This window comes from Microtus pennsylvanicus, chromosome 13, assembly GCF_037038515.1.
Source record: "Microtus pennsylvanicus isolate mMicPen1 chromosome 13, mMicPen1.hap1, whole genome shotgun sequence".
Taxonomy (NCBI): domain Eukaryota; kingdom Metazoa; phylum Chordata; class Mammalia; order Rodentia; family Cricetidae; genus Microtus; species Microtus pennsylvanicus.
This window is the reverse complement of record NC_134591.1, coordinates 24113338-24133689: the sequence shown is the minus strand read 5'-3', so window position 1 is coordinate 24133689 and position 20352 is coordinate 24113338. Positions and strand designations below refer to the sequence as shown.

At 40.3% G+C, this 20352-nt stretch overlaps 1 protein-coding gene across 5 annotated transcripts in view; it reads right to left on the bottom strand.

The window, feature by feature from the left end:
• Positions 1-20352, bottom strand: part of Adamtsl1 (ADAMTS like 1) — a 376592-nt gene that overhangs the window by 175216 nt on the left and 181024 nt on the right. For 3 of the 5 annotated variants that reach the window (XM_075945016.1, XM_075945014.1, XM_075945015.1), the window contains 4 exons: positions 19401-19451; positions 14683-14887; positions 13111-13258; positions 10361-10445 (listed from right to left, as the gene is read on the bottom strand). In XM_075945016.1, the coding sequence (XP_075801131.1) occupies positions 10361-10445; positions 13111-13258; positions 14683-14887; positions 19401-19451 (489 nt within the window). The remainder of the gene's footprint in view (positions 1-10360; positions 10446-13110; positions 13259-14682; positions 14888-19400; positions 19452-20352) is intronic. The other 2 variants (XM_075945018.1, XM_075945017.1) reach the window with 1 other exon arrangement.

The window sequence follows — 20352 nt, the reverse complement described above, 5'->3', positions numbered from 1 at the left end:
CTGGCATTATTCAGCTTCTTATCTAACTCTGTGAGAGACAGACTTGAAATATCTTTGACTAGGTATGTGTCACGCCAAAGAGATAGACATTTCCTTGTAACGGGGTGGTGATGACACAGATGTTTCTTGTGCATAATTATTCAAAGCTTTCCTGTTGGTGTAAATGATTTTATCTTCTGGAAAATATGAACCTTTTTAAGCCCAACTCTTTATCTGAATTAGTTTCAAAACCATAATCAGCTCCCTGGATAATTCATGATAAAAAATTCATTTGACACATTCTCCCTCCTTTACCTCCCACTTCCCTCCTTTTCTTTGCTTGAGTCAGGGTCTTACACTGCAACCCAGGATGACTTGGAACACACCAGGTAGTGAAGACTGGCTTCAAACTTGTGGCAATCTTCCTGCCTCGGTCTTCCAAGTGCTGGGGTTATGGCATGAGAGCGGATGTGCACAGCCTCGTGTTTCATTTATTTGATGGTAGTAAGCTATTTTTCATAACTACAGGGCTCATTTCATATCGATGGGTTGCTGGGTAGCCAAGTAGCTTGAGGCACATTTAAACTCTGTGCCAACCACCCTTCCCATAAACCTCACTGGAAATTCTGTTTTATAGAAGAGAGGATTTTGAGACCGATGCTGACCTCATAATTTATATATGACGCTCTGGCCAAACACTGCCTTATCATAGTGCCATCTATCCACTCAGTAAAGAAGGACTTGGAACATTCTGGATCTCATCCGAGGTTACAGGGACTCACGGAGAGCCTTTATCTTTGTTAGAATTTACTTTACAAAACTCAGCACATGCAAAGCAATTGTGGGGGTAAGTGATATGCTATCACAGATAGTGAATAGGAGCGGAGCCAAATCACTGTCCTCACAGATGACAGAGGAGGACGTGACACCACTTTAGATCACCTTTCTGTGCTCTTCTGCTCTGCGTGAACAGAGCATGACTTTGTGGGCCTGCTTTCCCTGGAAGACCCTCTGACTATTTAAAAGACTATATCCCAAAAGGACCCAAGACTCCGTGAGGCCGACAGCTATCTGTGCGCCCGTGGTTCTCAGCTTAACTCCACAATGAAATTTTAAGTCGACACCACTCAGCCCTGACTTTGATAAAAATCTAAAGCTTTGTAAACCCAGAATACTTTGTGTGGACCGTTTCTGCTTGCAGTGGAGTGAAATGAGTTTATCTTGCATTTCTGCGAAGCTTTCTTTCATTTACTTCAACAAGTTTGGCAGAGCCTTCCAATGAAAAGTTCACTTCATTAAAAATGACCTTAATGGACTTAACATATATTGGCGGTGACAGGGTCCGTGCTTTATTTTGGCACACGAGGACCCCATTAATTTGTCTTTGTCACTCTCTAGGGCTCAGCTTAGCAAGAGCTCAGAGTTAACTTTCTGAAGGCAGCTACGGAGTGAGCTACGGAGTGATGGTGGGAGGGGATGATGAATATAGGACTTCTTGGATGGCAGGGAAGGTCTTTGCTGACCACATGAAAATGGCTCTGTCTGTGCTTTTGACTTTATTATTGATTTTGCTGTCGTTGTGCATGCTGGGAGCTATCAGTGGGGACCGCGTGTATTAACTCAGAGCAGGAGAAGGCTGCTTTTCCACGGGAGCAGTTTCTGAAGCTTCCTTACTCATTTTTACAATTTCCAATACATTTATTATTAATTAAAATGCAAACAAACAAGCAAAAAAAACCCTATCCTTTGTGTGTTAGGATAAACTCTGGAGTGAGTTAAGAGCGTGGGACACATGAGTTTTCAAGGAGCTGCAGGCTGAGTTTCAGGATAAATCTTGTCATTCTTAAATGGTCTTAGAACAGATGTTTTTATAATGGGTTCTTACAAATAGATTTTAAGTCTTGAAGATTCTATAGGAATCAATGGTCTGAGGAAAGGTTTAGTTATGGCAACAGGCAATATATTTAACATGGCCTGTACTGGCTACTTTGCATATGATAATCCTCATAATCCCTATGATGTAGAGACTACAATGTTCAGTTCACAATTGGAGAAATGGAGGCTTATGGGGTCAGTCATTTGCCCAGGCCTGTTGCTGCTAATAGAGACCCAAGTTGGGGTGCATCACACTGCTCTGTGTGGAGAGATAGCTGACTTTTAAACTTCAATCCTAGCAGGGCTAAATCCATGTTAGGGCATATAAATACATGGCCCCACTCCTCACCAACTCAGAGGTGGCAGCTGGATGTATTTGAGAGGAAAAAAGCAACTTTAGGAAACCATATTATTTTTTTTTGTCTGATTTCAGCACACAGGTTTGTGTACTGAGGAATAAACAGCGACAGAAATGTGTGATTATATGCCGCGGAAGACCCAGTCAGCTTTGCCCAAGTAATAACTTTGATATCAATGCCATATTCAAAGAAACTCTATCATAATCTGCAAACTATTAGTTCACATCAACATGTCCCTCCAAACCTTCGTTATATATATATATATATATATATATATATATATATATATATATTAATTTCATCTATTTATTTTTATCACTTATTTACTATGACCTATTAGCTTCACTATTCTGATATTTTAACCCAGAGACAGATATAATTCTAATAGGTAGTGCAGAACTGGGGTTCTAATGTCAATCATACCACACATATCAAAACATCAAATAACATTTCCTTTTTGATTAATTTGTTTGATTATTTTATGTGCATGAGAGTTTTACTTGCACGTATGCGTGTGTACTCTATGTGTACCTGGTGGCCACAGAGGTCAGAAGGGAGCATCAGAAGATGACTGGAGTTATAGATGTGAGTCCTGGGAATTAAATCTAAGTCTTCTGGAAGAACAACAAGTGCTTTTAATCTCTGAGCCCCTAGAGACATTTCTTAATTCATGTAGAGTGCATCTATTTAATTTGGGGATACATGGCCAATATTTAAATTTGAGTTTTATTGCTTCTCTGATAAGAACACCCAGAGATTTCTCCCTTTGAAAACATTTATTGCTATTTCTAATGTGCATGAGTGTTTTGTCTGCATGTACTTTTGTGTGCTACATGTGTGCCTGGTACCTGCTGAAGCCAACAGAGGGCATGGGATCCCCTAGAACTGGAGTGACAGAGAACTGCCACGTGGGAGCAGGGAATTAGACTCAGGTCCTCTGGAACAGCAGGCAGGGCTCTTAACCACTGAGCCATCTCTCCAACTCCAACCCTGAGGTTTCTTGAGAGTAAAACCTTAGTTAGTAACTTTCGCAGTATCTTATCTACCACAAAGTCCCTGTGCCGAGCAGGTGGCTCATGGGTCAGACTTAGCTCCTGCCCTAGAAGCATGAACGGTGAGCAGGTGCTGAGTTCTTCCAAAGTTATCTGTTGCGAAATGTGTAATTGTGCATCAACGTCTACTTAATTTCTTGATCTTACATGAAATGACTCTTGATTCTTAAAATGTCTATTTCTATGCATAGTGAAGATATTCCTTGGCATGGGAGATGGCTCATTCACTAAAGATTAAGGCACACACACACACACACACACACACACACACACACACACACACTCACAAACCAAAACAAGAAAAGAACTCCCTTGTTAATTTCCATGGGCTGAGATTCATGAAGAGAACAAAAACTCAGGTACCTTGTATTGAGAATATGAAAATCATTGCTGTCTATACGCCTCTCTAATGTTTGATTCTCTCTATATTCTTTGCAGAATGAGAATTTATGCCCCACGATGAGATTTCTAACCATTTTTAAAGCTGCACATTCTTTTTATTTATTTATTTTTTTAATTTATTTATTTATTAAGGATTTCTGCCTCCTCCCCGCCACCGCCTCCCATTTCCCTCCCCTCCCCTGATCAAGTCCCTCTCCCTCATCAGCTGGAAGAGCAATCAGGGTTCCCTGACCTGTGGGAAGTCCAAGGACCGCCCATCTCCATCCAGGTTTAGTAAGGTGAGCATCCAAACCACTACGTTAAGATCTAACTATCTAACACTATCTAACAACTTAATGGGGTATAAATATTAACTAAATATATTGAGATGTAGTCCTAAACGTATTGAAATGCTGTCTCCTACAACATAAGCAAGGCACATGAGGACTGTAGGATCATCTTGGGGAGCTCTCATTGGTCCTTCTGTTTAGACCAGAATGCTGTGGGTTCCATTCACAGGGAAGAATTTCCTTCGGTTTCTTACTGAGTCAGTTCCGTGGCTAACCTGATGCCACATGGAATCCAGACACCACTGCTGCTTTCCGACTGTTTTTTTCTTTTCCTCTGGCTCATGTCAAGGTCATTTGTGATAATAGTTTAAGGCCTGATTGTTACAGTGAAGATTCCAAATGGCTTACAAACCAAAAGTGTTGACTGAAAATCTGCTGCAATAACTCAAGAGCTTTAAAGGGCAAACTCATGGCAGAAGGACCGCCAGATCTTATCCTTGAGAGTCAGCACCATGTGGCTCCCCACCTGGTGGAGGTCAGCTATTAGATGAGGGGGTAGTTGGTTAATACTAATATTAATTTTAATGTATTTGCTATGCAGAACCTGAAAGGACACTGCGCATCACTGCTTACTCTGAACCCATCAGGAAAAACTGCCAGCAACTGAAATTTACATGGAAGAACTGAGCTTCCCCGGAATGTGGTATTAATTCTGGCTTTCTCTACCTGAGATGTTTTGCTTTAGACTCCAAAGTCTAGAAAGACAAAGTCAGAGTGCTGGTGCATCTTGGTCTTACTTTTGTGTGTTGTAAATACATCTCCTTCAAAAGCTGCCCTCTAGGACATTAGGGGTTCTGTTCCCACTTGGAGGCGCTAAGGAGACAAACATTTTCCTTCCCATTCCATGTCAGCCAAGCCAGATGAAGAGCAACACTTCTTTAAAAGTCCTGGAGATCACCATCGCACGAGATTTTATCACTTTTCTAAGAAACTGAGCTGTCAAAGAGGTTATAATGTGTACTTGTCAAACGGCAAAGGTGGTGATGTGTGCCTCTCAGCTAAGACTGAAGGCAAGGTGGGGGGATCTATCAGTAATCAGTTTGTTTCTTCCCGGTCCAAATATCCAACTGAACAGTCACACTGCAGTTTCGAACTACCACAGAATCAAGTTATTTCTGACGATTTAAAGGGGATTCTTTTATTTCACCCGAAACAACTAGGTGTACCCCACTTGGTTTGTTATTGTTAAAGCTAAGGAAACACCGGAGTTCAAAAGCAGCAGAGAAAAAGTTCCCCTGGCACTTCCTCTTTTACCCTGTCTAGTGTTAGTAGCACTACCATCCTCAGAGAAACCAAACTCCCCAGAATATTAATTGCAGATGTTTATTTTCAACCATTTATGCACAAGGATTTCTTTAAAATGTTTTTGTTGACAGCCTTATGTATTTATCTGATGAGCTTCCATCACTCTAGTCACCGTCCTGTTTTCTTATTTTTCCTTTCCTTTCCCAAAGAAACCTCTCTTCCCAGCATGCCCTCCTCCTCCTATCATCTGGTGTGTGTGTGTGTGTGTGTGTGTGTGTGTCTATCTGTCTGTCTGAGACACACTGAACTTAATTGGAGTCTTTTTTTTTAATTTTTTGACATTGCTAATTTACCCAAGCAAGGGCCACTGATTAATGATTACACCACTAAAGAAAATGACATTTCCTCCAAACAACTGTTAATGGCCAATAGTCCCTCTAGGATCATGGAGGTGCATAGGTCCCTTCACAGCCATGATGTGATGGGGGAGAGTTTTCTGTTTTGTGTTAATTTCATTGGTTAAATAAAGAGACTGCCTTGGCCCTTTAAGAGGACAGAAAATTAGGTAGGCAGAGAAAACAGAACAGAATGCTGGGAGAAAGAAGCTGAGTCAGTGAGTCGCCATGATTCTCCCACTCCAGACAGACGCAGGTTAAGATCTTCTCTGGTAAGCCACCTCGTGGGCTACACACATTATTAGAAATGGGCTAGTCCAGGTGCGAGAGTTAGCTGAGATATAATGGGCCAAGCGGTGTTTAAAAGAATACAGTTTCTGTGTAATTATTTTGGGGCATAAGCTAGCCATGTGGGCAGCTGGGTGCCTGGGACTCAGCCCCACTGCTCCTATTACAACAATGATGGAAGGTTTATTGGCCCAATCGTGATGCTTCTGTCTTCTACAGTTAATCATGGCTATGGTGAGCTCCTGAGTGCATTGGTTATACCCTGTCCAAAGACTTCTGTTTGCTGCATATTTCACCATCCTCTGGCTCCTAGTCTTTCCACCATCTCTTCCTCTGTGCTTCCTGAGTCTTGGATGGGTGATAAGGCAGGGATTAAAGTAGAACAAAGATTCTTTTGATTCTTCAGTTGACAACTTTGGAGAAGAGTTTACTGTATTTATTTTTACAACTGTCTATAATGGGTTTCATTCAAGAAAGTCCTGAATCTGCTTATTTTTCAGCTTGGCGTTTGGATTATATTTGTGTTATCTTACTCAATGGGAGAAAGAAAAACTCCTTGCTTAAAGATTCCTAATGGAGCTGGGGAGATGGCTCAGCAGTTAAGAGGGCTTTCTGGTCTTCCAGGGGATCCAAGTTAGGCTCCCAGCATTCACATCAGATGGTTTATACTGGGGAACCTTTTTTGGCATGGCTTACATCTGATGACCTCCGAGGATAACTGGTCTCATGCCCCTTCTGCACTTAAAATAAAAAAAATAACTTTGGGACTAGGGAGAAGGCTCAGTAGCAAGAACACTTTCTGCTCTAGAAGAAGATCCTGACTTGACTCATAGCACCTACATTGTGGTTCATAATTGCAGGTAAGTCTAGGTCCAGGGACTCTAACTCCTTTTTGATCTTCAAGAACAACAGGTACATGATACACAGATACACATATAGTCAAAATACCCATACACATAAAATAAGATTCTTGCTATTTGTTACCAAGATAATCAGTTAAAACTGTGTTTGGGGGAAAAGCCAGCATAGAAGTATGGATTCCCATGCACGGGCTCACAATTCCATTTCCATATACACAAATGACACGTTTGCCACAGCCCGTTTCCCTAAGGTACATTTTCTGTTGTTGAGGAACAAAATGGAATCTCAGAACACTTGCATGCTGTTTCTGGAAGTGCTGGGGTCTCTGTCTCTGAACCGCAAACTCCAAGCCTCAGCTGAAACCTAACATGATGAATCTATATCATGCAAAATGATCCAGTCTGTATACTTATTTCAGTGCTTCTGGGAGATATATCTGGATTCGCAGAATCCACACGATATTTAGGTTAGTGGAACTACAATGTGAGGATATTCTTGTGTCCTTCAATATTTTACTTATTTCTTGGCAATTCAGGTTTTTTTTTTTTTTGTCTTTTAGTATAGCTTTCTTCTAAACATATCTTAGAGAGATTGCCTTCCAACATACTTCTGGCTAACACTAAGCAATTTTTTCTTTCATTTTGGGGTTATTAGGAATATCTGACACTCAGTAAGGACATTTCCATATGCTAACAGTGATTTTCCTGTATTTATTTAGTGAGACAGGCTGTTGATAATATTTTCATTTTCCATATGGGAAAATCAGTGGTATTTGTTGCTTTCCTGTATAACTCGCCCAAGCCTGTGGCAGCTAGTGCAGGAGATAACTGTTCTCCACGTCTGTTCCCTCCAGCCTCAGAGCAGCAGTTCAGAGCTGACAGCTGCAGCTTCTACACACGACTGTTTAATTTAACCAATGTGAGTCTCTTTGGTGGGGGAAGAACGGCTTGCTGACAGTATATCATTTTTTTCATTGTGCTTTGGAGAGTAATTATGGTTGTTATACACATTTGGAAGCATGTCTATGTGGTTTTCTTTTTTTAAAAAAGAAGGAATTAAGACCATGCAAAATTGTGTTTTTAAAATTCAAAAGCAATTAAAAAATGTGACACTTAAGAGCTTTCTGAGGGCTCAGCACATTGAACATGTAAGATGTATTAAAATGTGGAAAACATGTAGCTTTCATTACCTAATTCTACAGCTGTCATTTGTTTCATTTTGGTATTAATATAATTGTTGTCCTGAACATAACTGTATACATTTCCTTTACATTAAATTGGCACTCCAATTATAACCTACTTCAACTCAGATTAATCACACCAAGATGGCAATTCCATTACACGAAGAGTGAAATTTAATGACTTAATTTTATTTGGCTATAATTTCAATGGCTGAAAGTGTGTTTAGCTGCTTTATGGGTTTTTATGAAAATTAAGCATAATGCATGTTAATTTGAACATTAGTGTAAAATGCATACCATAAAATATGCATGATCATGGTCTGTGAAATGCTTCTGCATAAGCATTTAATTCCACTTCCAGGTTTCACTGGAGTGGTATCGACTAATCAGAAAGAAGTATAATCATAGATGCAATATGCTTTTACTTAGTTTTAAACCTTGTTCTATTATTTAACGTTAGTCAGGATGCAGCATTACAGGCAGATATGCCTTAGACCAGAAGGCAGAATCTAGTGTATAAGGGGAGCAGAATGTTTACATGAAACAATACGCAGTTTGAGGAATAATCCGAACCAGTGATGTGACACTTTTCTTTGTCTCAGACAAAACCTGAGTAGATGCAGGGTCAAGGACCCTGACATCTTCCTCATCAATGAGGTCTGTCAAATTAGGTCCTGACTGGAGACGGGGTCTTGGCCAGAGAAGGAGGGGAAATGTCTTCGTCTATTTGATTAAAGATTGTTTTGTGACCTTCAGCCATCATTTCTCCAAAATTCTGTCACCTTCACTTGCTTCTTCTTAATTTATTTTTTACTGTGGTAACTTTAAAATAAGAAAAAAGTTATGTTTAATTTAACTGCTCTCCTAAGTAAAATGTGGTTATTTAATGCATATATCATTTTTAAAAAAATTTTTGCTTTTTACTTCTGGAAAATCAAGCTGTTTGGTACAGATGATTTACAAGTGAACACCGATTATTGAAATTTCTTGAAACTCAGTATACAGAAGTACTTACTGAAGCTCTTCCTCAGCACCCCCCTCCCTTCCCAAACTCTGCCTCTCAGAAAGCCCACCAAGAGGCAACCCCTCTGCCTGAGAAGACCATGCCTACAGGGTATTTAAGACCTGGTCCATAGACTGTCCAAGTGATTTCTCTCCTGCCTTTCCAAGAGTCACCTGGGAGTTGCTTTGCTCTGTTTAAATAAAGCCTAGTCTTACTAATTTAGCTAGATTTGGCTCATTGCATCAGTGGAGAATTTCCCCCACAACCAGGGATTCGAAAACACTTTTCATCCAGGAACACAGTTTTACATCCTAAAAAATTATATCAAATTTAGATTCAAACAGAATAAATTGGAGAAAAGAATGCATTTGAATATCTTCATTTATATCTCTAGTAAAGTTTACACCTTGGCCTAAATTTGAAAATTATTATATCCTATGTGCTCTACTGTGAATTCCTGAAGGTTGGATCGCGTGTCTTGTATGTTCCTAACTCATATAGACCCTAGTATCTACCGTAAAGTAATTTAGAAAGGCATCACACTATGAAATGACTTTTACCAAATATGGGCTGGATCATAAAAGTGCATTCCCCTGCCTAAATGCAATGCAACAGATATGCCCGTTAGTGTCTCCAGTGGAGTCAGGCGTGTGTGGATCTGGCTTCTCTGTTACTTCTCTGGAGTCTGTGGGAAATCTGGGCTTACTGGTCCAGATTTCATAGCTTATAAACAGAACTTGCATAGAACCATAAGTAACTGGGTAAAACCCACCATCTTTCCAATGAAGAGGTAAAGCTATTACATGCCTTTTACCTTTATACATATTTTATTTACTCCTATTTGTTAATAGCCATATTATAAAGAGGATAGATAAGGAGGATAGAATGCTGTGCCCAGATTTCATATCAAATCTGTCGGTCTGCCTGTCTGTCTGTCCATCCATCCATCCATCCATCCACCCACCATCCATTGCTGTACTGAAGATTAAACCCAGAGCCTTGCTAGGGAAGCAAGTACTCTACCACTGAGCTCCATTCCCAGCCTGTCTAGTCTCTTTTACACCATCAGCCTGGGATTTCTCACCTTTGGCTCCTTGTCAAAGGAAAAAGATTGCAGGAGAGGACAAGCACTCTATTTGTTTCTCCCCATGTAGGGCAAAACTGAAAAATACTTCGATTCAGACAGGAAGCATGCGAGAAAGCTCTAAATCTCATTTGAATGTAATCAAAGTTTTGACCAACACTTGGCAACAGATCCAGCTCTAACTGGAGGGTTCAGAGGGCTTACGCCCCCTTGAGAAGACAGCTAAACATAGCTTAGACCCCATAAAAGCCACAGCAAGGAGACCCCACTAAGTCCCTTCAGAAGGAGATTCCCCATACTGGACTTACGAGGGCTCTTCAGACACAGCAGCTCCTTCGTCTAGCTCCTGGGCTTGCTTGAACCATGGCAGCTTGGCCTCTACTGGAAGTTTCTCTGAGAATAAATACAGGGGGAAGTGAAGAGGTTAGGAACTACCTGAGGGTTCACGGCAGCTCTTCCTTCTTAGCAGGTCTAGTTTTGCAGCAGATGTAGAAGTCATGCTGATAATTGCAAACAATTATCGTTGTGGCAAAGAGCTGTCTTTGAGAACAGTTGTGTCAAGATGATTGGCCAGCGGATTGAAGGGTTGCCTAACAGTTGTGTCTGTACATAGGCTTCCCATGTGGAATGGCAAAGTTCTTTTATTATGAAAGTCCCTGTGTTAGGATTACTGATGATAATCATACAGGGACTCAACGAGGCACTGTTGACACCTTTTAAAATAAACACAAAGTACAGTCACTGACACTGTGGGTATTGTTATAATGGTTTTGCCTTTTGGCTAAGTGTGATCTTATGTTGCATTATCAAAACCAAACAAACCACCAAGCTGAAATTTGTAAAACACTGTTTTAAAGTTCTGATTTATTCAATATCTGCCCCCCCCCAAAGTTCAATAACAATGGAACATGTGCAACTGAAGGTCCATAAACCATGATTTGATATGTTTTACCTCTTCATCTAGCTTTGGGCAAACAACTCAAACAAGCTTCTTAAGTGCTTCCTGGGGAAAATGTGGAGGAGAAAAAGAAAAACCTAGGGAGGTTCTAACTGCCCCTATAGAAGTAACTGCCAAGATTCTCATTTCTGACATATTTATTAAGGTCATTTATGGGCATATTTGCCTTTATAGCATGAGCCAGTGAAGTTCTGTCACCATTGTATAACATATAATTGCAAAGATGAAAGAAATATATCCACAAATGCATGCGCCATGGAGTTATGTAGTTATTTTAATGATGCTTACAGAGTCAAGATCACTACTTAGCTGTGCAAAATCCAGATTTTTATTCTTGGTAGTTAACTACAGACAGATTTCTTCCCTCCAAAGCTGCGTGGTAAAGATAGAACTAATAAATAATTGTCTATTTTAAGTTGGGTTTTTGCCACTTGTCTTCTATTTGCAGCCATTGCTTGTAGCTACAAAATATAGTAAGAAATGCCTGTCTGCCAAAGCCGAGATGACTGGCTCATGGGTGGGGGCACGAGCATCATTTTACAGCTTGACCATCCACCAGTTCAAGGACAGCCAGTGTGACAAAGTGTCCAGCGTGGCACCCACAGTAGGCTTGTCCTCTGCTCACTTGAGCCCAGTGCCTGTGGCCATCTCATCTGACACGTGAAGGCACTGATGCTGCCTGGAGGAACCCAGCATGCAACAGGGAGTAGGTCAAGACCCTCTTACACCGTGGCTCTCGCAAACTTCCCATTTCCATATTCGTGTTCCCCCATTTTACAGAAGAACAAACTTAGAGAAAGGTTATTAAGAATAATCAGGATTTCTGGTATGCCTTTTTCTTTTTCCTTTTAGACTATCAAGAGCTCACAATGCTACTCATTCAAATAATAAGTGTAGCGTAGAGCTACTTCATGGCTGATTTTCATAGAAATGTAGTGTACCAAAGAAACAATATAAAGAAAGAAATGGAAGCTGTCCTTGGCACTAAAAATTAGAATGACATCGTATAACATTCTGAACTTCCAAATGGTTTGGGATTCTGAGTTTTCCTGTTTCATGAAAATGCCAATACTGACATAAAAAGGGGATCAACAATCACACTAATCTGAACGATCCAGTATAATTATAATGCCTCTTGATTAAGTAGATTTTTTCCTAATTATTTAAAATTAAATAATTTCTGACATCTATTAAATTCAGATATATGTCACAGTTCTATGTCAAATTATACTTCTGGAATTCAGTCGCATTTTAACTTTCAATCTAGAAAGTAACAATTTTCCATTTTCTTGGTTTGAGGTCTGTGGTTTCCCAGCATATGTCAGGCTCAGCAAAGTAGAAATATTTGGATTTGTTCCTTGTTTTTAAAAGTAAGAAACGAGATAGTAAATTACGAATATATATGTGCATATATGTGAACATATAGAAATATATATATACAATATCCATTTATGAAGATGAATCTAATATTTTTCAGTAATGATTTTCAAACAGTTTTATGAGTTGGAAGACAAGTGTATATATAGATTTCTACATGTGCTACTTCATAAAGGATGTAGTCAAGATCATCTGAACTGGCAATAATTATATTAAATGAAATAAGCCAGACTCAGAAAGGCTAATACAAATGCATGCTTTATCTTACAATCAGTGCACAGACACACAGACACAGACACAGACACAGACACACACACACACACACACACACACACACACACACACGATACTGAAACACAGAACTATTTTGGCAGAGAAAATGGACCAGTGCCTGGGACAGGGAGGCACTGTGGTAGGTTACAATGATATATACAGACATAAACACACACATGCATGTGTATATACTTATATGAATATATATGAATAATATATGTAAATGAAAATGCCATAGTGAAAATCATCATTTTGTTTAAAACTAAAAATATTGTAAAATAAGATAAAAAAATTGGAAATGTAACGAGAACCAAGTCTATTTAATTTAGTCTGTGTTATAAAGAATCATTGCTAAGAACTTTTGGGATCTTAGAAAACAATCCAAGGAGATGTGAGATGCCCGAATGCCTGTCTTCATGGAGGAAGGGTGAAGGGTCCCCATCTGGTTACCTCTGGGCTTGTAGCAGGGCGTGGGTATGATGCATTCTTCTTTTATGTGGGGCTTGGTTTTCGCACTGCAGCCCCCGGTGTGCTGTCCTCGGTGGTCAATGCAGAGGACCACACGGTACCGGAGGCCCTGGCCACACGTCACCGTGCACTGGGAAGAGATGGCGAGAGAGAGAGAGAGAGAAGACTCATAGGCAAAGCCCGGTTTACTTTACTTCCCACCCAAGACTTACAGAAGTCTATTTATTAAAATAATAAAGTAGAGTTTCACACATATTTATGTATATGAGTCCTTCAGGTGGATATACGCCACTTCTTACCAGTTATTTGATCTTTGTTCTGTTTGGATTGCAGAGGTGAAGCTAATTAAATCCTCCTTTAAGCTTTTGTAGGATATATTAATCAGTTGTACTGTGTGCAAAGAAAGACTCAAATACAGTTCCACAAAAGAGACCTAAAGCTACAGTATGCTCAAGTTCAATGGCCCATGGAACTTTAGTTACAGTGTGCAGATCTGTCCAAAATGGGAGAAATACTAATTCCTACAAGGGTATTAAGAGATGTTAAACTATCACCACAGCTAATGTTTAACACAGCACAGACAATGCAACTCATTATATTGAAATGGAAAAAAAAATATAACCCTCATAGGAGCCTAGTCAATGGGCAGATGCAGATAGCGTCTCTGAAAATTCTGCCAGCCCTGGGGTAGGTCTGATATAGGAATGTCTGGCTCTTAAATCTGTCCTGACAGACACAGTGAAGTGTTTTGTTGTTGTTTTTGTGGTTAAAGACACAGTGGTTTGCTTCTACATCTTTCTATATCCTCCATTTTTGTTTTTTACATTGTAAGCAGGAAACCAAGACTAAGCGTGTGTGTGTGTGTGTGTGTTTGTACAGTACTAAGGACTGACCCTGTACCTGGAGCTTTGGACATACTAGGCAAGTGCTCTACCATTGAGCCATATCACTAGCCTTTTTCTTTTAAAATTTACTCTTTGTTTGAGTTAGAGTTTACCTTGTAGCCCAAACAGGCCTTGAACTTGCAATCCTCTTGAAGCTGGGATTACAGACCTGAGTCACACACACAGCTAAGAATGTTTTAAGCTCAATTATAGCCATGATAATAGTTAACATTGGTAGCATTTTTGGTTTCAATAATTCTATTTCATTTCTATTTTTAACTATTATGCTATTTTCATCTAATCATTTTTCTTCTTAGTGAATATATACATAGTTGTATATTTAAACTATCCAGACCCACTTTACATAATACAAACATAATAAAAAATTAAATCTGCGGTGCTATCTCATGGATGCAGCTCTCGAAGAGGAAGGCTCCTTCAACCTCATAACTCTTCGAAGGCATTTGCTTCCCAATAGGGAGAAGAAGAAGCGAAGCTGAAGTAACTCGGAGGAAGATTAACGAATGTTTGGTCAGATTGGGCACTCGTCCTCCAGGAGCTAAGATGACAGGCTTTGAGGCCTCGGGCAGAGAAGGATGGTACTGCAACAGAGCACGCAGCTAAGAGTGGACTTACTCTCCTAACGAATAAAGAAAGAGGGCACAGTTACCGGAGACCACTCCTGTGCCAGCCATTTAGGGCAGTCAAAAATGTTGCAGGGCTGCACGACGGGCATCTTAGGGGTGTACATGCATTTCCACTCTTCCACTGAAGTGACATGCCCCTGGATGTCCTCCTCCACACAGGAAACTGCCCGGCTCTGGATGCCCCCCCCACACGAGGAGGAGCACGCGGTCCACGGGGTGGCCTCCCACCTACAGAAGCAAGGGGAGTCATCAGGGCGGACGTGCAAATTGCCAACCCTCCTTAGTGACCTGTCACACCAACCCCGTGCCCTGGGCCGACACTGCTTCTCCAGAGAACCAAAGCTCTCGCTAGGCTGAAACTTCAGCAAGAGGCAGAATTCAACCTTGGCAAGAATGCTTCCTAAGCCTCAAATCTCAGCACAGATATAGGAGGCTACAGTCTGGGGAGCAATCCACCGGATGTCTGGGCTGTCTGTAACCTAGCTACAATGGACATTCTATCTGCATTCCTCTTTCTGTAGTTTCTGCATATATATGTGTGTATATATATAACACATGCATGTGCATTTATTTATATATGTATTAAAGTTTAATTACTTTGCACTAAGTATTTCTGTGAGGTCTAAAGCTGAAATAAGCAACTAATACAAAAGTTTTCCACTTGGGTGGATACTTTTATCTTTAATGTTTTGCTTTATCACTTCTGGGTTTTTTATTTTCTTAAATAGGAGGAGCGCATACATCTCTCCCTATACAATAGCTCTTTCTCTCTCTCTTCTGCAACTGTCAGCTCCAGGATTCCACACACTCAGCACAAGCTGGGTGCCTAGACTCTGCTGAGTGTGTATAAGTTGAGGAACAGAATTATCAATAATAGTATTATTCTCTAGCTGGTGACAGACCCACAGATGTCCTCCAGTAAGGAACTCCTTGACTTGTAAACATGCTTAGTTTCTTAGTTTCAATTGAAAGGCTTATGGTGACTGAACCGAGATGTACTGTTAAGGCAGAAAATGACAAGATTGCCAATGATCCTTAAGAGAACTTAGACTCTTCCTTCCTTCCTTCCTTCCTTCCTTCCTTCCTTCCTTCCTTCCTTCCTTCCTTCCTTCCTTTCTTCTTTCCTTTCTCTCTTTCTCTCTTTTTTCTTTCTTTCTCTTTCTTTCTTCTTTCTTTCCTTCCCCCCTCTCTTTCTTTCTTCTTTCTTTCCTTCCTCTCTCTCTCTCTCTCTCTCTCTCTCTTTCTCCCTTCCTCCCTCCCTCCCTTTCTTCCTTCCTTCCTTTCTCTCTCTCTCTTTTCTTTCTTTCTCCCTTCCTTCCTTCCTTCCTTCCTTCCTTCCTTCCTTCCTTCCTTCCTTCCAGTTCTGCAGCAATTGGGACGAGATCTTTATCTAATTTTCGTCTCTCCTCTTGTAGATTTAGACATGTGGAACTCCTGTTTACAGGAGTATGACACTGAGGGAGCCATGATTGTTTCTTACATGTAATTCTGATAGTTAGCATTGGTCTGGAACTTTAAGAGCTCTTAAAGAATCATGATAGATCTGATCTCAATGAGAAAGAATCAGAACATCCAGGAGTTGACAGACCTGAATAGCTACATTTTTAAATATTGCACAGGAAGCAGGCAGCCCATTATTCTATAAGTAAGTTTCATGTATCTGTGGGCTTGATTCTCCTCTGCAGAAACCAGAACGCCACTGTGTTTTTCCTATGTGCTACATTTTGTCTGCATGGTTCAGGTTTAGGCACACCATTGTCTTCACTGCCAACAGCCAAACTTTGCTGCCAAACCCAGCATTTTCCCCAGAGAATATATTTTTAAAAAAGTTACTCTGGGGGAACTCAAGTTCTCTAGCCCTTAGCGATTGAATAGAAGTCCTTTCAAGGGAATGAAGTGGTTTTGCAGAGGTCTCCCTGCAAAAGGATAAGGTGGCTCTGTCTGCCTTTAGGTTAATCTCTGCATGACTTCCTTCTCAAGGCGGAGAACAGGCCTGGTTCAGCCTGAAGATGGGCCGAATACATAAGTACGCACTCATGCTCCATTTAATCTGCTAGTAAAGCAGCAATATTTTAATGGACATTTAATCACCTAGATGATTGCTGTTCTAGAAGGGAAAACATTTTCTAATTGGCCCTCTAAAACCTTGAAACTTCACCCCTCATGAAAGGGAGAATGATTAATTTCTGTCTCAATGCTTGCCTGAACCGTGCAATTTCACTAGTGAATGTAGGCCCTCTTCTCGGTATCACAGACCACAGCAAGATAGATGAGGGCAAGACTACTGTGCAGATGCATTGCGTGGCTCGAGCTCACAAACTCAGGTCTGTTTGTGAAATAGTGTCGCGTGACTCCCCATTAAATAATGAGGCCATAGGGAATTCTGAAGCACAGCATATTGTTTAGCTATGTTAAAGTCTAACGAAAGATTAGAGACGACATTCTTTTGTCATGAGGTATTAAAACAGTGACCAGAGTGAATACTACAGACAAAATAAAATATATCAAAAAAATATTATCATAGAAGAATATTAAATAATGTCATAAAATGCACTTGGATTCTAATCACCTTAAATCCACATTATGTTTAGTTTAAGAATTTTTCAAAATTAAAAAGGATGTAGCAAAAGAGACAGGAAGGAGCTCATTGTCAATCAATGAGTTCATCATGACAGTTACGTTGGTATTGACGCTAAGTCAAAGGCATCAAACAGGAAAGAACCTACAGTGTCTTAAGTGGGTACTATCTACACTTGTCTGAAGCCTATTTAAGTGTTTTAGAGAGAAGTTTTTCTGCCTCAGTTATCAAGTCCTATTGGAGGACTATTTGAGCTTTAATTTTGTTAAATGGAAACACACTTATAGAAATAGCTGTCAGTGAAGCCGACTTTGTATCTCTACTAGTACTGGGAAACAGAAGTCAAGGGCCAAGAAACAGTCTGTTGGCTAAGTGAATTGTTCTTTTCCGCTGAGATGAATAGACATATCACATAAGCAAACGGGACACGGAGCAGAAACCAGCAAGTGGGACCGTAGGCATGAGGCAGCACCAGATTTTAGACACTTGAGGGAAGTCTCATTCTATAAGAAGACAAGACTACCATATGAAAGGTATTACTTGTGCAAGGAAAAAAAAATAAACAAGAAAAATCACAGACGATGACAGGAACTTAGAGATTTCCTGATAGGAGAAACAAATACTCAGTGTTGTTCACATTAACACTCAACTCCATTTATATCTTAAAATACGTGGCTTTCCTCCAGACAAACTGATCATGTGTCCTAGGAATCCTTACTTCACAGACACAGACACTGAAATCAAGGGCAATCTTGGCTCAGTTGTGTTTATCTTTCGATTTCTTTCAGTTCACTACCAAGGAGAAGACTTCTGGAAAAAGATACCTAAGGGGAATTCTGAGGTCCCTTACTGTCTTCTTATCAGTACAACGACAGCAAGGTGGGAGCCAGCTGACTGGTGAGGAAGCCATTTAGTGACACACTTTGCAACAATTGTATCTAGTGTCAGTCAATCTCCCTTTGCACATGGCTACAAGAACAGGGACAAGACAGTCTCCTGCCAGTCACTGGAGAATTTTACCCATGTAAATACACCTGCATATGCTTGTAAATATGTGTGAATGCATACAGAGAACACACTAATTCATATTTAGTGAGCACGCATGTTTATTTATCTAGGTTGTGGCTATGATTGCTGAACCAGGGCTGTGAGAATGAAGTATCAATGGAGAGTTGGGTTAGCATCCAATTAGATGTACTATATTAGGAATTCAGAGACTATCAATTAAATTTACTGAATTTTACTGTTCAAAACACAGTTATTTTTCCTGCATGTTTTAGTTTAGGATTTAGCAAACTGCTCATGGGCTCATAGAAACCCAGGACTCTAAACAGCAGCTGACTCCCTAGGGGGCAAATTAGTAAAGAAAACGGCAAAGCTATTTAAAACTAGTCCTAATTTTTGCTACCTGCAGAGCTATTTCCGGTCAAGTGATACAACTGGCAACCAGTACCTTTCTCAGCAATTCTAGTTTTCTATCAAATATAAAGATAATAAGTCCTTTGAAATTTGAATAACCCTTTTTCTAGCTTTTAAAACATACTTTAGCAAAACAATGTAGCAATTAATCTTTGTGTGTTGAAAAAAAAAACTTATACGGTAAAATATGCTGAACAATAAGGATACGAAATTGCCTTTAATTAATTATAATTTTTCAAAAATAAAGGAAGGGCACAGGAAGCCCCTAATAGAGTAATTCCATGCGTGGAATTTCATATTCACTGTACTGTGACCACACATCAGGCGGTGTTTGTTTAAGTCGCAATGGCCCTGTAAGGACTAGGCTCCTACCCAAAGGAGCCAGCGAGGCAGTGGAAAGGGAGTGAAAGAAAGGCACAGGCATAAGCAGACATATTGTAGCTAATTAGAGTGAGTTACTGTGTCCACTCCAAGGGCACAAGCAGACATAGTGTAGCTAGTTAGCGTGAGTGACTGCATCCGCTCCAACCAAATGTGACTCTATCAAAACGGTTTCTGAATGACAAGCTTACACTCTGAGCAGGCCAGGATTACTGAAGAGGAGTACTCAGAATGGACTTGAAAATCTGTCATCTGTCATCTTATTTGTAGAAAAAAAACCAGCTTGACATTTTTACACATATACACTACAGCATCAGAAGCGTGATGTGCTAATTCTAACATCAGGATGATTGATTTACGTACCGAGGAAGGGGATGGTAGAGGTCATAAGGCATGATCTGCTTGTATCCGTCACTGTTAGGAACAATAATGCCAACCCTCTGAGTAGAAGGTACACACAATAAATAAACACTAAATGATTACATCATACACATTTTATACAATTGCAAAACAACATTCATAAATCATCTCTGGAAACAACACTGGAACAGTTGGGTCTTTATGCTAGTGTATGCTATGGGCTGGGGAAAGCTCTTAAAAGACACTATTTTCTATAATTAGTCCTCTGATCCAAGCAGGAAATACCACTGGAAGGGGGGGGGTAGTGAGAAACCTTGGCACCTCATCATTAACTATACGGCACAATAAGCTTGTAAATGTTCTTCAATCCCCCAAATTATCCATTCTATGAGGTCATTATTATTATCATCATTATTAATGTTACTTCCAGATGCCCATCGAGCAATTACAGTTACTGTCTCACGTTTGATGAAAGAGAAAGCTATGTGACCAGGAGATCATGGACCACAGAACTGACAAGGCTGTAACATGCATCAGCAAATACGCTTCTATTTCTGGCAGATCTGAAGATTTACGGTACCTGGAGGGTAGCCACTTGGATGTTTTAAAAAGGGGAGGGAGGAACTACCAAATGCTATAAGCAATGGTTAGCAAGAACAAACACCCTACCAAAGTGAAGTCATGAAACTGATCACAAATATGAAAGCTTTTCCGTCTGTAAAATATTATGCAGGGCTAACTGCTTTATCATGATGACCGTGACTGTTATGGCTGCAATTAGTACCCTGGGAAACCTATGAGGTTCAGAGACAGAGTAACGGCCAAAGAGCCACAGGAAAGGACATTCTTGTATGCTGTGTGACTGGAGGATGCACAAGAAAGGACAGCATGGGCTGTGTTGCAGGTCTTCAGGTCTCCGGTGCACATTCCCCAAGTTCTTCATTTCAACTAATGC